At 37.5% G+C, this 16,365-nt stretch overlaps 1 protein-coding gene across 6 annotated transcripts in view; it reads left to right on the forward strand.

The window, feature by feature from the left end:
- Positions 1-203: 203 nt before the first annotated feature.
- Positions 204-16,365, forward strand: part of dbn1 (drebrin 1) — an 81,083-nt gene continuing 64,921 nt past the window's right edge. The window contains exon 1 of one of the 6 annotated variants that reach the window (XM_082141304.1): positions 204-393. In XM_082141304.1, coding sequence (XP_081997430.1) covers positions 311-393 — 83 coding nt within the window. In that variant the 5' untranslated portion in view covers positions 204-310. The remainder of the gene's footprint in view (positions 394-16,365) is intronic. The other 5 variants (XM_082141302.1, XM_082141305.1, XM_082141307.1 and 2 more) reach the window with 5 other exon arrangements.

Genomic DNA, 16,365 nt, shown 5'->3' on the forward strand with positions numbered 1-16,365 from the left:
CATGCAACAGATGACGTCTTGCTCTTTGTTCTGCGTCTCTTCCATGAGCATCGCGTTTTTAAAATGACCAGTTAAACAGTTTGGCTTATTTTACTACGTTGCGTTCCATTGTAGTTGTTATGAACACAAGAACGCACTAGGACCGCGCAGCGCGTCGGAGCAGAGCGGCAGCAGCGTCTCTTTGTTCAGCGTGCAACATCTATCCTCCTCCTCCTCCTCCTCTCCTCTCCTCTCGCGCTCCGTCCGCAGTGACTCTCGCGCTCCTCATCATCACTGCTACACTGGGCTGGATGATTGCAGTGGCAGAAACATGGCTGTGAATCTCAGCAAGAACAGACTGGCCCTCTTAACAGCCTACCAGGACGTTATCAACGAGACGTCGGCAACCGACTGGTAAGATAAATCAAACCTGACTTAAAAAGACTCCTTTCTTTTAGTACGCTGTTACCGCATTGCAATTAAAACAATTAAACTGGCATTCTAACTATATGCGGATGGGTTGCACAGAATGGGATGCGTGGATTAATGCGTCTGGGATGGATCCTGGATCTCTTGTTTCCAATTTCTGGGGGCTTTTGTTTGATACATCGATTTTTAAACCCCTTAATTATTCTTTGGGGGGTGTTTTTTGGGGGGTAGTTGCATTTTAATAGTGCATACTTTGATACATTTTAGTGTAAATGACACATTTTTAATTTGTTGGCATCTTTAGCGTGTACTCGGATTTTACACTAGGTTGCAGTTCATGCTTTGACCTCCAGAGAGTTGTGCAAGGGATTTTGTACTGTTTGCTCAGTTCAAGGGAGTCTTCACTACAGCGCTTGTGATTTGCCAGTTAGAAAGCATGACCAGATAATCATGCCAAAACCCAAACATTTGCAGCTTTCCTAATTATTTATCTACTGAGTGAAGTATATCAGTGGAAATAATGGAGCTCCTTTCCATTTGCATGGCAGGACAGGGATGGGCGAGGCGACGGCTTGTCTGTCAACCTGTCAGCCGTTTATTGTGTTCTCATCTCTATCTTTTGTACCAGACGGAAACGTTACCTCTGTTATAATAACTACTTTCGCCTATTTCAGCATTTTGTACTGCGTATATGTTTTTTTTGTATGGCCCTCGTGTTTGTGGACCCTGTACAGGACAGTGTATCTGATCTCTTTGTGTTGAAACGAAACTGTTAGTTCTGAATCATTAGCCTAATGCGTTGTTGGTTTAGCACCCCAGCCAAAAGTTTGGTTTGGATTATTTTGAGAAAATGTCTTTAGTTGTACGGAGCATAATTTGGACCCTGACTGGATGACGTGTTATGAGTAGGGATAAACCAATATATTGGTCAGGCCCATTGATTTGGCTGATATTTCAGCTTTTTGAGATAGTCAGCATTGGCCAGTTGAGTCTCTGCTTGGCCAATTAACAGTGTTAGTATAAAAATCTACCCACAGCCTGGCTATTATGTAAATAGTGTAGGATCTTGTTTTTATTTAGTTTTTATTGGCTATGCAGTACACACACACACACACACACACACACACACACACACACAAAATAAACTGGACATAAAATCAATCACTTTTTCCCTGAAGGATTCATATTCTCTCATTTTCATTGAGATGTTTGTTTTCTGCATCGGCACTCTGTAATTTGCTTGATTATATGATTATATATGAATAAACTGATGTCCCACAGTTGCCACTTTATGTGACATTGACTTGAGGGGAACAAAGACTTTCAGCCTCTGTAAACAGCCGCCTTCCTCCATATTCACCCTTAAACCTTGGTCCAAACAATGCTCCTGTTCTACGTGCGTAAAACCACATGACAATACCAGACGCAAACACTACTCTCCTCTTTCCTGTACCCACATAGTTGACATTATCATTGAGCTAACTCACATTCCTCTTCCTGGTATTCATCCATGTGTCATTACAATACAACCAACACCACGTTATGGAGCCTTTGTGTCTGGAAAACCTTAAACACAAAGTGAACTCTGTGTTTAAAAGATGAGATCAAGCCCAGAGGGTCAGCAGCATTTTACTAACCACCATTCATTGCCAGGAACCTCAGGGTAGGCTTCAAAACTGAGTAGATAAAGCTTCTAAACATATTGAGGCGCATCGGACATGGAAATCAAATTGTCCTGAGTGCATGTGTAAGGTTGGAGGGCGAGTTCCAGGATGTTTTTCATAGGCTAAAGGCTGTCGTAATTATTTTAAAAGGATTTTGATGTGTTGGGTGCCGTAGGGTTTAGAAAAGAAAGCTTTTGAAGTTTGTCAAGGATAGGTGACGCCAAGCCATTTGGGATAGAGAGTTGGATATCAGAGTACTCTCAAATATCAAAGAATTGTTGCAAAGAATGTTCGGGCTGCTGATCTGAAGAAAGCATATGGATATGTGATCCTCAGACCTGATGATGAAGGATCAAGACTAGTGGAGTATCTTCTGGTCAGCAGTCACATATTATATCAGCTGTCTATAGTGCTTCTTAGGCTTCTGGAAGAAATTTTCCAATTTTGGTCTTGGTTGATCCCCCATCCCATTCTTTAGCTCCTGTTGGGTCATTGCAGTTTTGCATATGTCCATGATTTTGTAAATCAGGGGTTCCCAAACTTCAGTTGCTTTGAAAACACTGCATTATAAGCTGCACACAGAAATGAACGCAGTGCCACTCTTCACTCTGAAAAACGCAGCACAACAGACTGTATACATCAATTTGATACAATGTTTTGATTAGATATATTTCATATATAGCTTTTCATTTACTCACTAACCTCCTGCATTTCCCTCACGAACCCCTGTTTGAGAAAACCTTTTGTAAATGATAAATAGTTTGTTTCAATCAATATTTCATGTGAACCATTGCAGCAGAGGTGGACCTGCATACATGGTTTCCTTTAACCTCAGAGCTGTTGGAGATTTGTGGGGACCCAATCGCACTGCGGGGCATCATGGCACAGGATGTCTTGTGTAACACTGCAGTAGGAAAATGCAGGAAGAACACAGTTCTTGCAGATTTCACCAACGGCTTTTTAAGCAAGTTACTCCGGTTTAAATTTCACAAACATCCATTATACAGTAGCTTATATAATTCCAGTAATATAACTAGAGCATGCAAAAGAAAAGATTCCCAACTTGAATTTGGTGGGAAACATAATCATACATCATGATACATATTATGATCATAACAGATCTAGATTAATGACTCAAAGAAATACACTATTAGCATATACAATTGCTGTTAAAGCTACTCAAGTGCTACACTCTTAAAAATAAAGGTTCTGTATTGGGATCAATGGTTTCATGAAGAACCTTTAACATCCATGGAACCTTTCCAGCGGCTGAAAGGTTCTTTATAGTGGAAAAAGGTTCTTTTAGATTTTTTAAATGTTCTTCACACTGAGATAAAATTGTTATTTTAAGAACTGTTCATTGAAAGTTTTTTTTGGCGAACCAAAAATGGTTCTTCAATGGCATTGTTGAGAAAACCTTTATTTTGGAACCTTTATTTTTGTCAAACTGGTGCATTGCAACTTGTACATCTTCTCAAATGTAACAAACAGCAACATTTGCCACAACCAAAACACAACCACTGCCTCTTCAGCCAGAAGAAGTCTGCTCTTTCAGCTAAGCTCAAGCCTTTTGGTTTTTGTTTAGGTCTTCTGAGCACAAAGAAAGCACGTGAGAGCCCCAGAGACAACTCTTCTGTTTGCGTTCGGCTGCCAAGAAATGTCGGGGAAACCACACAGAGGACTGGAGATTCATATTTCGCATGGTCTACCAGACTCTGTAAAATGTTACCATTTCCCTAAAAGTGTGGTGTGAAGTCCAGATCTCAACTTCACCTGCAGGGAGTTTATCTCCCACATTCCCACAGTCTGATGCCTGCATTCCTTCTGCATCAGGTCACTATCATAGTCATCAAGTCATCTATCATGCTGAACCAGTGCTGGGGAAGCTACATTAAAACTGTAGCCTGCCAAGCTACAAGCTACTCAACATTTAAAGTACTGCATTTTCCAGAAAAAAAGTTGCACATGATTATAAGTTGAACTAAATGTTCCCCTAGGGGCATTTTCCTGGTTGCATTCACACCGCAAATAGGAACTCTGAAGTGATGCAAGCCGCGCTTGTTGTTGTGACCTTTATTTTGACGGCACAGTGGAAATATATTTTAGAATGCCAGAGCCTAAGCACCCAGCGCTCCCATTCTCCATCTTTATTAGTTTACGATCTGTTAAACAGTCCTGTCTAATATGTTATTAGATAGAACGTTTGTTCAAAGAAAGTAAACAGTATATGCAAAGGTATTAGCATTTGCCTCGTGGTTGATGCCTAGTGTTGCTAGCTGAGCAGAAATACATAATCATGCTTCGCTTGGTCCCTTCAAAGTTGCATTGGATTTTCTCCTTAGCGTAAAGGTTGAGAGGTCCGTCTATCACTGTTTTCCATGTTCGTAGAGTTAGTTTTCTGGCATAAATATATAGACTATAATTGATGTGTTTGTGCTGGTGTTTCGCGTGCGTTCGGCCAATCAGCGTACACTTCATATAGTACATATTGTGCTGGTTTAGACCCTACTCTGAAGTAGGAGCTAATTTAGTTCCCCCAAAAGGAGTTCCTTGAACTAAAATTGTTCCTAGTTCCTGTGGTGCGAACACGCCAAAAAACAAGTACTTCTGCCATTAGTTCTCCCAAACAGGATGGATTCAACGCGCACCAGATGTGGCCCGAATCTGGGCCAACACTATGTTGCTGTCTGGGCTAGGGACTATGAAAAGGTTCCTAACCCTAACCTTACATCCTACTAAAGCCGCGTTTCCACCGAAATTACCCGGAACAATTTGTCCCAGGAACTTTTTTTGCCCCAGACCGGTTGCTTTCTGCGTTTACACCGCGGTCTAAAGTACCGGGAAGGTAAACTGCGCGCAACTGCTCCTCCCAGTCTGCGACGGACAGTAATCAGTTTTGAGCGCCACATTTATAATAAGTATGGAGGAGATTCAAACTGTGCTGCAGTTATGTATTGGTTTACTAACGAGGTAATTAACAAAACAAAATAGACGAGCACTGATACTAAAGCGTGTTCAGAAAGCTCGTAATGCTAACGTTAGATATAAAATTTGTATGTTATCAGCTATTGCGGACATTGACCGTGAGATGGCTGGGACGAACGCGCAGAAAGTTTCCTCTTCCACAAATACCCTTAATAAAGCCTGAAACTCGTTGCCAGTCCACCAGTTTTTTTTATTAAATTCCATATTTGCAGACAGACAACTCTTACTGCATGAAGCCACGACACGAACGGCAATAGATTTTTTAAAAAGGGAGGTTAAAAATAAATAAATGCTGCGTGGAGTCATCCAACCAAAATACGGCGTGAACACAACCAATCAGCTTGTGCAGCGCACAAGTCCCACCCCTGAAAGTTCCTGAACTTTGAAAAAGTACTACCTCATGAGCAGGGACTATCGGAGGGGGAAATATTTACCCGGAACTTCATTTAGACCCTGGTTCCTGCGGTGTAAACACATCGAGTACCAGCCCAAAGTTCCTAGTTCCTGGGGAAAGTTCCTACGGTGGAAACGCGGCTTAATACTCTAATGAGAGTTAGTTGACATGTAGTTGCAAAGTAGTTGCAAGTAGTGGGTGCATACTGTACGATTTTGGCCACGATTTGGCCGTCTGAGACAAATTTTGCAAATCCTAAAAGATTCCTCTGATCCTTGGCTAAAATCTGAAGTCTTGATTGTTAGTTCGACATGTTCACCGACAGCCGATTAATGACCATTGCGATAAAATTTTACCTCCGACGAAATTCTAGCAGTGTCAAAAGATTTGACTCACAGTCCTGCAGTGTGACTTCTCCTACAACGACCGTCAAATTGTCTTCATTTTTCAAGATAAGCCATGACCAAAATTTACCTTAGAGATTTCTTTGTAGCCACCATTTCAATCCCGCGTATAATGCAGCTCACTGTGAACGAACGTGTCATTGATCGATGATGTAAAACTCCGGACAAGTTTTCTTGCGTGCGTCCATTTTTAACGCGTCTTTACTCTCGTACAGTCTGACATCAGTGACAACTGAGATCTGTGTGACATGGCTTACGGCGATGATCATGTTCGTACTGTCTGACAAAGAACAATCGTAAAGGACGATAATAAATCGCACAGTGTGCGCCCGGCTTAAAGTAGATGACCACACTGTTGAATTAACTGTTGAACAGTGAAGATACTATTATTTAATTCCAAACTCAGAACATTTATCTCAATGTTACATTTATATTGTTTTGCATAAAAGCATGTAAATTAGGCTGACAACCTTAAATTGAACTTAATTTCACAATAAAACTAAGAAAAAACACTAATTTCGGGAAATGTGTCGAAACATTAGTGACAAACATCTTTATTTAAGTAAATATTTGACTCAATTAACTTAAACGAATTGAACTTCTGTCATAACAGTAGTTTAAATGCAAAATAAGACATTTATGCTAATAAGCACTACAGCGCCCCTTGTGGCAATGCTGAATATGACAAAGTTTGGAATGCAACGATGCATAAAATGAGTTTGCGTATTTCAAAGCATCTGTTATGAGGTTTTTGCGTCGAGTAAGTCACATTAATGTGATAACAATTTCCAGTTGGTATTTCCAACTAAAACTGATCTTAAATGTGGCGGTACTCTGTAACAGTTCAGTTGTGATGCATACTGAAAGAAATGCAGTCTGACTGCAGTATAATTGAAGAGAGGACATGCAGTGTTATCACTTTCCAGACATAGTGGTGCGCTGTGTAGGTAGATGATACTTTGGCTTCTCTCTTCATGGACTCAAGGCTGTCTGTGAAAGGCAGCTGATTCAGATCATGGCTGTGTATTTTCCCTTCTACTCGCCTTGTGAGTGGCATATATTAATAACAAAGGCGGCTCCTTGCCTGGCTCTCGACCCTTGACATTACAGGAGTGCAAACATGTCCACATCCCAGCTCTGATAAGATCCAGGCCACAACATTCTCAAAGTTCAAAGTTTAGCATTTTCCGATTTTCATAGATAGCTGGTAAGAACAGCTTTTTTTGTTTGTTGATTTTTCATTTTGAAAACAACTCTTTTTTTTTTTGTCAATATAATCAGTTATCATGTAAATGCATATACATAAATGCATATATATGTATACATTGGGTGCCAAAAGTTTTTCCCATCAATTATATTGATTAATTGATGGGGAAAATGTTTTTGCACCCAATGTATAACATTTACATATTTTATTTTGCATTTACAATATATATACATACAGTAGAGACTGTACATTAATTGCTGATCTATTGATTATCAAAATAGTTGTTTGTTGCAACTCTGATTACTGCAGTTATTATGAAGTTGCAGACTGTTATTTTGCAGCAGAATATTTTGAGAAGGAATGAGAACTCTTTTGTGGGAGATTGTTTTCTTAACCTCAGCAAATGTGATTCCATATTTAAACTCTACTGGAAATGAAACAAGACCGAAAAATCTTTTGCTGCGTTGGTTGTGGTTTGACTGTGCTTTCAGCTAATGATTCTTTAATGGTGGTGAACTGTTGATTTACTAATTTGTGGTGTCGACAAGTTGTGTCAGAACTGCGACAAGCGGTGACTATAGAGGTGAGAACGTTTGGCAACTCTTATGATTGTTTTGGCAAAATTAAAATCATGCACGGACACATTTTGCTTGCACACAAGAATGTGGAACAAAGAAAATGTCATGTGGTCATATGAAACTTTCTCAGATATTGTTTCTCAGGAGTTTTAACTTCTGCACTGAAAGACATTAATGGCCATAAATTTCCATAAGGGGAAAATCTTTTTTTGTTTCCTGGAAAGATCACCAAATTTTGTTCAGACAGTGTTTATGAAAGGCCTAAGACGAGGTGACCGATTCATTTTAGATGGATTTGCTTGTGGAGCTGAACATCTGGCAGTTCCTTCTCGCACTGGATTAACTACATCATTGAGAAACTGGTAACAGTGATAAGGATGATTATGATGACATGGCACTTTTACATCTGGACAGAACGATAGACAGAGCCATGAGATCACAGTTGGATGATAACAGCTCTGCTAATGTGTTTTGGATGCACAGATAAACTAAACTATTAAATATCTGCTGGTGATACATTTGCCGAAGAGGTTCAACGTAACATGCAAGCTCCAAAAAGCAGTTTCATTGCATAGTGAGGTGACATTAACAAAGATTTGTTTGAAGATTCATCCAAAATTTCATTAGACAAAAATGAGCTTTCAGATAGCGAGATCCCCACTGGGTTTTGACCTGATGGAACTTCCCATCAGGAAACTCTTCTGCTAAAATAAGTTTCCCAGTTTCCCTCTGGTAACAGCTACTGACTTCCCCAAATCAAAAAGCTCTTTGTCTTTTGGCATTGGTCTGTCCATTCATTTCAGTTTTGTTAGTTGGTCTTATTTTAGCTGTGAACAGAAGACCAAAATGTAGTGGTCACTAAGGGCAGTGAATATTTGTGATAGTTCACTCTGTTTAATCTTTAATTATTCAACTAAACCAGTTGACAGGACATGGATCGTGGAAATAAGTAACTTATTGTTCAAACATTTCCCTCAGCCCTGTTAAAACAATTTTCCAAAGTAGTTTACTTCCCTAAGTAGGTCTGAGTGAATGTACAGATTTTTGAGGCCATTCTCATATTAAACAGTCAAACATGAACAAGTGTTGGGAATTAACTTGCAAGATTTAAAACCGCCTTCTATTCAGGACAATTTAAGTGCTTTATTGGCAGCACTTCTTAGAAGCAGAGTAGCGAAATAGCATAAGATTGTCTAGGGTGCTTTAAAGTGGTATTAAAAAAAAAACATTGTCTCCATTCAAACGGACATGGGCACAATTTGCTTAGATTATATAACTGAAGAGCCGATTTAGCTGTTTTTGGGTCACCTAAGTTTGGTCAATTGAAAAGTTCATCTTTTTTTTTACTCTATGAAAGTATTCTCCCAGTGATAGCATTGAAAAGCACACTTAGCACTGAGCTAAGTACTCAGCTCAGTTCCTCGCTGACATGAACAAAGGTGGGCATTTTTCTTTTTTACGTTGCTCTCTGGAAAACATTGTTCTGATTGGTCAATCAAAGAATTCTGAGGTAAAATATGTTTGTATAATAGCCCCTATTGTATAATTTAATATTGCGTCAGCAATTACTTTTCATACATAGCTGCTAATGCTAGTTTTATGTCAATCTTGTATCATTCTACGCCAACTTCTTATACTTTACAGTTAAATCATTTTAAGTCAGAACTATACTTCATTTTCATATAGTTATTTATTTTTTATTCCCCTGTTTCACATATTTTGCAATAATGACTGGCTGGATATGCATGATCACCTACTGACTGAATCTCTTGAAGGTGTTGATTAGTGTTTGAACTCTACATAATTAAACTCTCTGATAAAAATAGAAACCTTGTGCGTCACTGTTTTTCCATTAAAAAATCATTTAAAGGACTTGTCTTATGCTTTATAATAACTGTTGTTGTAAATTGTCAAGAAAGCATGCTACATTACTAAATTGGTTCTATAGGTTTACTTGTTGCACCTATAAGTGGACATCATTGCATTACTGAGATTGGGTCTATTTTTAGAGTTATTCTTCATTCAAGGTCATTTATCTCACTACAGGCTCTCAATGGGGAGTCTCAATAACCATCTGCACCAGTTAAAGCTTTAAGATCATCTTTCCTCACTGAATATGTCAAATGGCTGTGACGTTTCTGGGAATTAGATTCCGATTGAGGGAGAACTTTTGTGGTCTGAATTTGAATTTGAGTTTTAGTACTTTGCAATGAACAAACACAACATGTTCCATGTAGAGCACCAGCATGAATTTCTTTATTTCAGAAATCGTAAACTCAATTGTCACAGATCATCAGCGACGAAGATATGAAAAAATATTTTGAGTGTATTTATTGTCTTTGATTTTATTTTCAGAGACATTTTCAGTTTTCCTCCCTGGATTCTATTCTGGAATATCTTATTTTAAGCCGACAGTTATAACAGTTGAAATATGTGCTGAAAAATGTGCTCTAATCCTTTTTGAAAATGTATATTTATGTCTCTGACAGGGACTAGGCTTATGCTAGTGGATGAGGCTCGGGGATTTATGGGAAATGATTTGCTTAGTGTGGGTGTCAGTTGAAAGCTCAGAACTATCTGAGACAGGGAAGGAGAGGTGAGGTTTGAATCTGAATGCCATCACGAAGAGCCTTTTATCTTTGAATACGTTTCCGATGGCGTTCATAGTGCAAATGAGAGACAATTATTTGGTCAAGTCAAATCTCCTTCATTTATATAGCACTTTTAGATTACAGATTGTTTCAAAGCAGCTTTACTGTGATAATAGGAAAATAATGGAACAGAGTAATGGACAATTCATTGTCCAGTTTAAGTAAGTTTTTGATTGATTCATTTCTGTTGAATAAATCATTAGTTATTAACTTAGGGGCCGCTTACACAACACCATTTTCAACTGAAAATAGAAAAATTTGAATGCGTGTTGGCCGTTCATTTACACGACAACAGCGTTTTGGTGGCTTGAGAATGCAAACTTTGAAATAGAGTTCAAAGTGCAAGTTTTTGAAAACGATACTGTTATCATCTCTATGTAAACTTCAAAAACGTGAATCTGTGAAAACGGTGACTCATTATCACTTAGGGTCACTTTATCTATAAATAAACATTATGTCTTCATACATTTCATGTTTCTAAAGTCACTGGCAGTGGCTCAGTCTCTTATCCTAAAATTTAGAAGTGATTGGTGAATCATGATTTCTGCGTGAAAATATTTGTACTCGCGTTTGACACACAAAAACACATGTGTATGCACAGTTAGCGAATGAGACATGTTGCTATTTACACATGCACAGATTTCTAATTTAAAGTGGAGTCTGATATGTTGATGTGAAGAGCTCAGTGCACTGTCGAGTTAGTTTTGTGCGGTCGCGAGTGGAGGTTGGCGTCGCAGTGAGCACTGAGTGCCCCTGTGAAGACCATCTGGCTGTGTGCTTAGCCTCGCTCTCATCCACAATAACATTCGCTAAGATTAATTTTGAATCCTGCAACAAGAGAAGTTTGCTTGCCTGTCAGCTGATTTAGGGGGATTTAAGGAAGAGGAAGATGTACTCTGAATGACCACAGCTAACCACAGTGGCCAGTGGTTGTAAGTCTGCTAAAGTGAGATTTCCTCATTGATAGTTTGTTGATAGTCTGATGGTTTGTGTCTGCACACAACTGTGAATTTTCATATCAGCCAGGAAAATGGTTGAAATGTGTAGTTATGCACCAAAATAATTTTTTTACCGAAACACTGAAACCGGAAATAAAGTTTCAGTAATTAAATTTGGATCATTTAATTAATTAATTATAATTCGTTACATTTATATAGCATTTAATACATTTCAATCTCCTCAACGACCACCAAAGGATGATGCGACGGCAGCCATATTGCGCCAGAATGCCAACCACCAGCTTATTGGTGGAGAAGAAACTGAGTGATGAAGTCAATCAGTATAATTGACAGAACAGAATTTTTAGATTCACAGGTAAATTAAAAATGTAGATATTGCAAGTTGCAACTAATGGTTGATATTTTTAAACATATTGCCTTATTTTTGTGCGTCCACAACACGGATATTTTCAACTGTTGTAGCTTATCCATGTTATGTGCATGAAATTGACTCTAGCACAGCCAAAAAGCATCATCAGAGAGCCACCAACTGTTTTAGTCGATGATTTTGGCCCTTCAAAACTATTTCAGACAAATTGCTTTTCGTTTTTGGCCGAACATTTTCAGTTGCCAAAATTTCACTAGAAATGTGTGCTAAAAAACTCATGTAGTCATACAACATTTTGAAATATACAAAATACTTTCAAAATGGCTTTTTGCATATTTCTTGTTTTTTGTTTAGCCAGCTAAAGTGAAAACAATTAACCTATAATAATAAGTATTTTAATGCAGATTTCTCAAGCACGTTCAGACAAACAGATCCTTTCAAAAGCTTACAGCATTGGTTCAGCCAAAGTTGCTTTGTCTGGCCGGTCAGGATGCAATGTTTTGATAGTGCCACAGTGTTTACACTTTTTGTTCAAATCAACCTACCAATGCATTATGTATAGTTTTCTCAGCATATTAAGTTATGAGAAAATATTTTATCATATGAAAAAAATTCACACTTCCTCTTTAAATGTTGGACGGCTGATTTTTATTTTCAGCTTGATGGTGTCCTTGCAGTTAGCTTAGCTTAAGGTTTGGGTACATGGATACCCTTGTGAAAAAGAAAAACACTTTAGCTTACTTTTAAAAAGAGTACTTATTATAGAAATAATATACTTTAAATGAATATACTTTAGTGCAAACTGAATGTTGTTTTCAGACGCTTAATTGCATGTTATGTACAATTAAATGAAAATGTATTATAGTTAAAATTTATATTAAATTAAATTACATGCAATTATACCCATTTAAGTAGGATGCACATCTTTATATATAATTGCATAATTACTTCTACTGTCTTTGAAATATGGTTAAAACCTTCTGCCGAATGTAATGACAAGCATTTATGATAAACTAGTTTATTAGTAATATAGTAATTTCTTTTGAAACTTTTGTCATGAGTTTATTATATTTGCAGTTACACATTATGATGAAGTTGCAATTTAGTAAAAATTTAAATATCAAACTACTTTACATGTGCTTTAGTATGTTAGTCAACATCAAAATAAGTGTACTTTAAAGTGTGACTAAAGGTTATAATGATTTAAAATGTATATAAAAGTGTACTCAAATGTGTTAAGAAACACAGTCATTAAAGTATAATATCTTTAAATACACTTAAGTGGCCTTTTTCATTTATATTATATTATCTGTACGTTTTTTAATCAGGGTTAATATACATTTGATCTGTAAATTGTTTAATCAGCGTATCCCATACATTGATTTATTTGTGGCGGCCTTCCACAATATCAACATTGACCGTCACAAATAGATTTTAGTGCTTCCATTTCATAGACTGTCTTGGCTGGAAAATATATTTAAATTTCTCATAATAACATATAAGTTATTTCCATTTCTGGTCTCTTCGCTCACCCGATCAGCATGTGATCAGCTTCGCGTCTCAGTTCAAAGTGGATGAATGCAGTGAACTCTATCTGTTCATGTGCTGAGTTTAGTGGGCATTTGGGAACACAGTTACACATTATTTTCACATTTGCATAGTTGATGATTACAGCATTTCACTGGATTTGTAATGAGACGCATTTGTAAACTTGTTTTCCGCCAAAATAAAAGCTCGACTGCTGTTTCCGTCACAGGTTTATCTCTTGCATGTATGGAAATTAGGCCAAAACTAATTATGAAAGTTTCATTTATTTTTCAATGCATTTGTTTTACAATACATGGTTATTACTGTCATAGGAATAATATTATATTATTGTTTTTTCTTATTAGTAGTAGTAGTAGTAGCAATATGTAGTGTAATGTAGACTGAGACATTTATATCACAACTAAAAAGAAGTTTAAGTCCCCTTTAAATTTCAGGTACAAGTCTGTACACAGTTCAATTTGCACACTGAATATGGGTTGGAGCTCTTCATTCTGAACTCTCAAAGTGCACCAGATTGATGAATTTAACTTAAAAATTTACAAAATTTTCTCCCGGGGGGCATGCCCCATGAACCCCTGGTGGGACCGAGGTCCCCCCACCACACATTTACAAAATCCTGTGGGAAACACTGTAATATGCTTTTATAATTTGAAGTAAACTAGTGCACATTCCATACAATTATGCACACTTCTTTTTCACAAGGGAGCCATTAACATTGTTCAAAGTCATATGGCTCCAGTCTCTATCTCTTGATGATTTAACTCAGTAAATCAAGGTCTTGGACTTGCTCACCATGTCGGGAGGGCACAATTTGTCTAAAGGGCACGTTTTGGCAGGCCGGCTGGGTATTCAAACAAGCAGGCGGCCAGACCGGCTCCCAGCCTGCAGGGACAAGATAACAACCATAACATTGGAATCAGTACATCAGTATATTTAGACCAATGGCAGTCAGTTGGTCGGTTTTGGACACTCACACTACCTGTTGGCTCCGACAGGCTCTGTACCTGCCATTGAATGAAGTCCAAATCCCTCAACACTGTAATCTGTATCAATCCCAGAGAATTAAGGACACAGATTTACACAAGTCCCCACATATGCAGGAATGACACAGTTTAAAGAAAAACACACAAAATGCATATGAGTAATTTTACCATTTAGGTCAGGTTCTTTGGAGCTTCCGGGGGAATTAGCCTAGTCCTTATTAACATTTAGATGCTAGTGAGAACCATTTTTATGTCATTTCACCCAAATTATAATGAAATGGGTTCAGATCAGGCAGGGTTTTTAATATATTTTTTTAATTCCAGGATCGTTTAACCACATGGCTGTACCTCAAATGATTTGTACTACTAGTTTTGGTCTCTTTGATTTTAAATTTGAGAGGAATAGGAGATATTCTGTGACAGGGGATTAGGGAATTGGGGCCAGATTTATTTCCCCACACCCACAGAGCGGCTGGACAAATGCTGAATTGCACTCAGAAAGCCTCAGCTGAAGCTATTGATCAAGTGAGCTGCAACCTACTTGAGCCGATCAGAAGTTAAATGTCACAGAGTCATGAATATGCATGAATGAGTATTCAAATGCACATAAGCAAAACAATCAATCAAAAGTACAAAAGCAGCGCTCTTGTTAGTATAGGATTTAGGTTAAATGAAAAAATAAAGCTATGAAACTTACCTTTGCCTTAGCCAAATCGATTTTCTCTTGAACAAGTAATAGATTAACAAGACCTAAGATGTACCGTTTGATATACTCAAAATGAATTATACCTTGTTAACTACTATCTACATATGAGCCAGTGGCAAATTCCCGAAAGACTGGCCGAGATGAAGCTGTTCTCTGCGGGTACATGACGGCCGCTGACGGCCTGGAGCTCACATCTCCGAAAACGTCTAAACAAATCGTCAAATAGGTTCTATGTTTATATATAAATCGCATATTTGAGGTCTAAACAACTACATTCTTGTCTGAAAATAGCATATTTGTACGAAATTCTGCAGTATAGATCCAGTAGAAATTGTGAAATGCTTTCCGTGTGATATTAGTGTAATATTGGATGGATATTGGTTGGAAAAGGCTCTCAGCCAATCAGATTTGAGAACTTTAAGTGTTGCATAAAGTATAATAAATCTCAAATAAAAGTTTATTTATCGAGAAAGTTTGAGATTGTGATGAATTTGTAGATGGTTGCGAGATAGCACTGAAAATACATGAACATGTATTATGTTAAAAGAATACCAAATATTGGTATGATTGAGTTGTTGTTTTTATTGCGTTGTGTGATATATATAATTAATTACACTCTAAATTGAGCCCTAGACCAAATAAATAGCATTTAAATATACGTAATACACACTGTTCAATGCCGTGGTCGGTAAGATTTGGTAATGTTTTTGAAAGAAGTATCTTATGCTCATTTATTGAATCAAAAATACTGTAAAATTGTGAAATATTATAAAAATTTTAAACAACTGTTTCCTCGTTTAATACATTATAATATGTAATTTATTCCTATGATGGCAAAGCTAAAATTTTCAGCATCAATACTCCAGTCCTCAGTGTCACATGATTCTTGAGAAATCATTCGGATATGATGATTTGAAACATGTCTTATTATTATCAATTTTGAAAATGGTTGTGCTGCTCAATTTGATGAATTGAAATAGAAATCTTGTAACATTATAAATGTCTTTACTGTTACTTTTGTTCAATTTAATGTTTCCCTGCTGAAAAAAAAAAAAAAAGTACTTACCCCAAACTTTTGTACGGTAGTGTAAACTCATAGAAAAGCCTATATATGGCTGAAAGTTGCTAGTTATATTGTTTTAGTGTCATCATTATCATAGTCCCAGCATTCTTCGGTTATTTACAGCTAAGTGAGACAGCAGATCGGCAGTTATGGTGCAGGCTGCATCAATAAAATACACACAATTGATTCTTTAAAGCAGTGTCTCAGAAGCAATAGTGTTTCTGCAGCTGGAGATTGATTGTCTTTGTGTTTCTGTTCCTGTGGATGTTGTCCTTCCTGCTGATTATGAAGGCATTTTACATTTGAGAAATTTGGAGGTTTGAAAAAATGGATGTCAAGCTAAGAGATTAGGAAGCTAAGAGGAAGATTTAGGAGGAGAAAGACTGAGAGAGTATGATGTGTGGATATAAGAATGATAGTAGACCTTAGCGTTTTGCTGAGGTAAGCA

The sequence above is a fragment of the Leuciscus leuciscus genome (assembly GCF_965113295.1).
Source record: "Leuciscus leuciscus genome assembly, chromosome: 16".
NCBI lineage: Eukaryota > Metazoa > Chordata > Actinopteri > Cypriniformes > Leuciscidae > Leuciscus > Leuciscus leuciscus.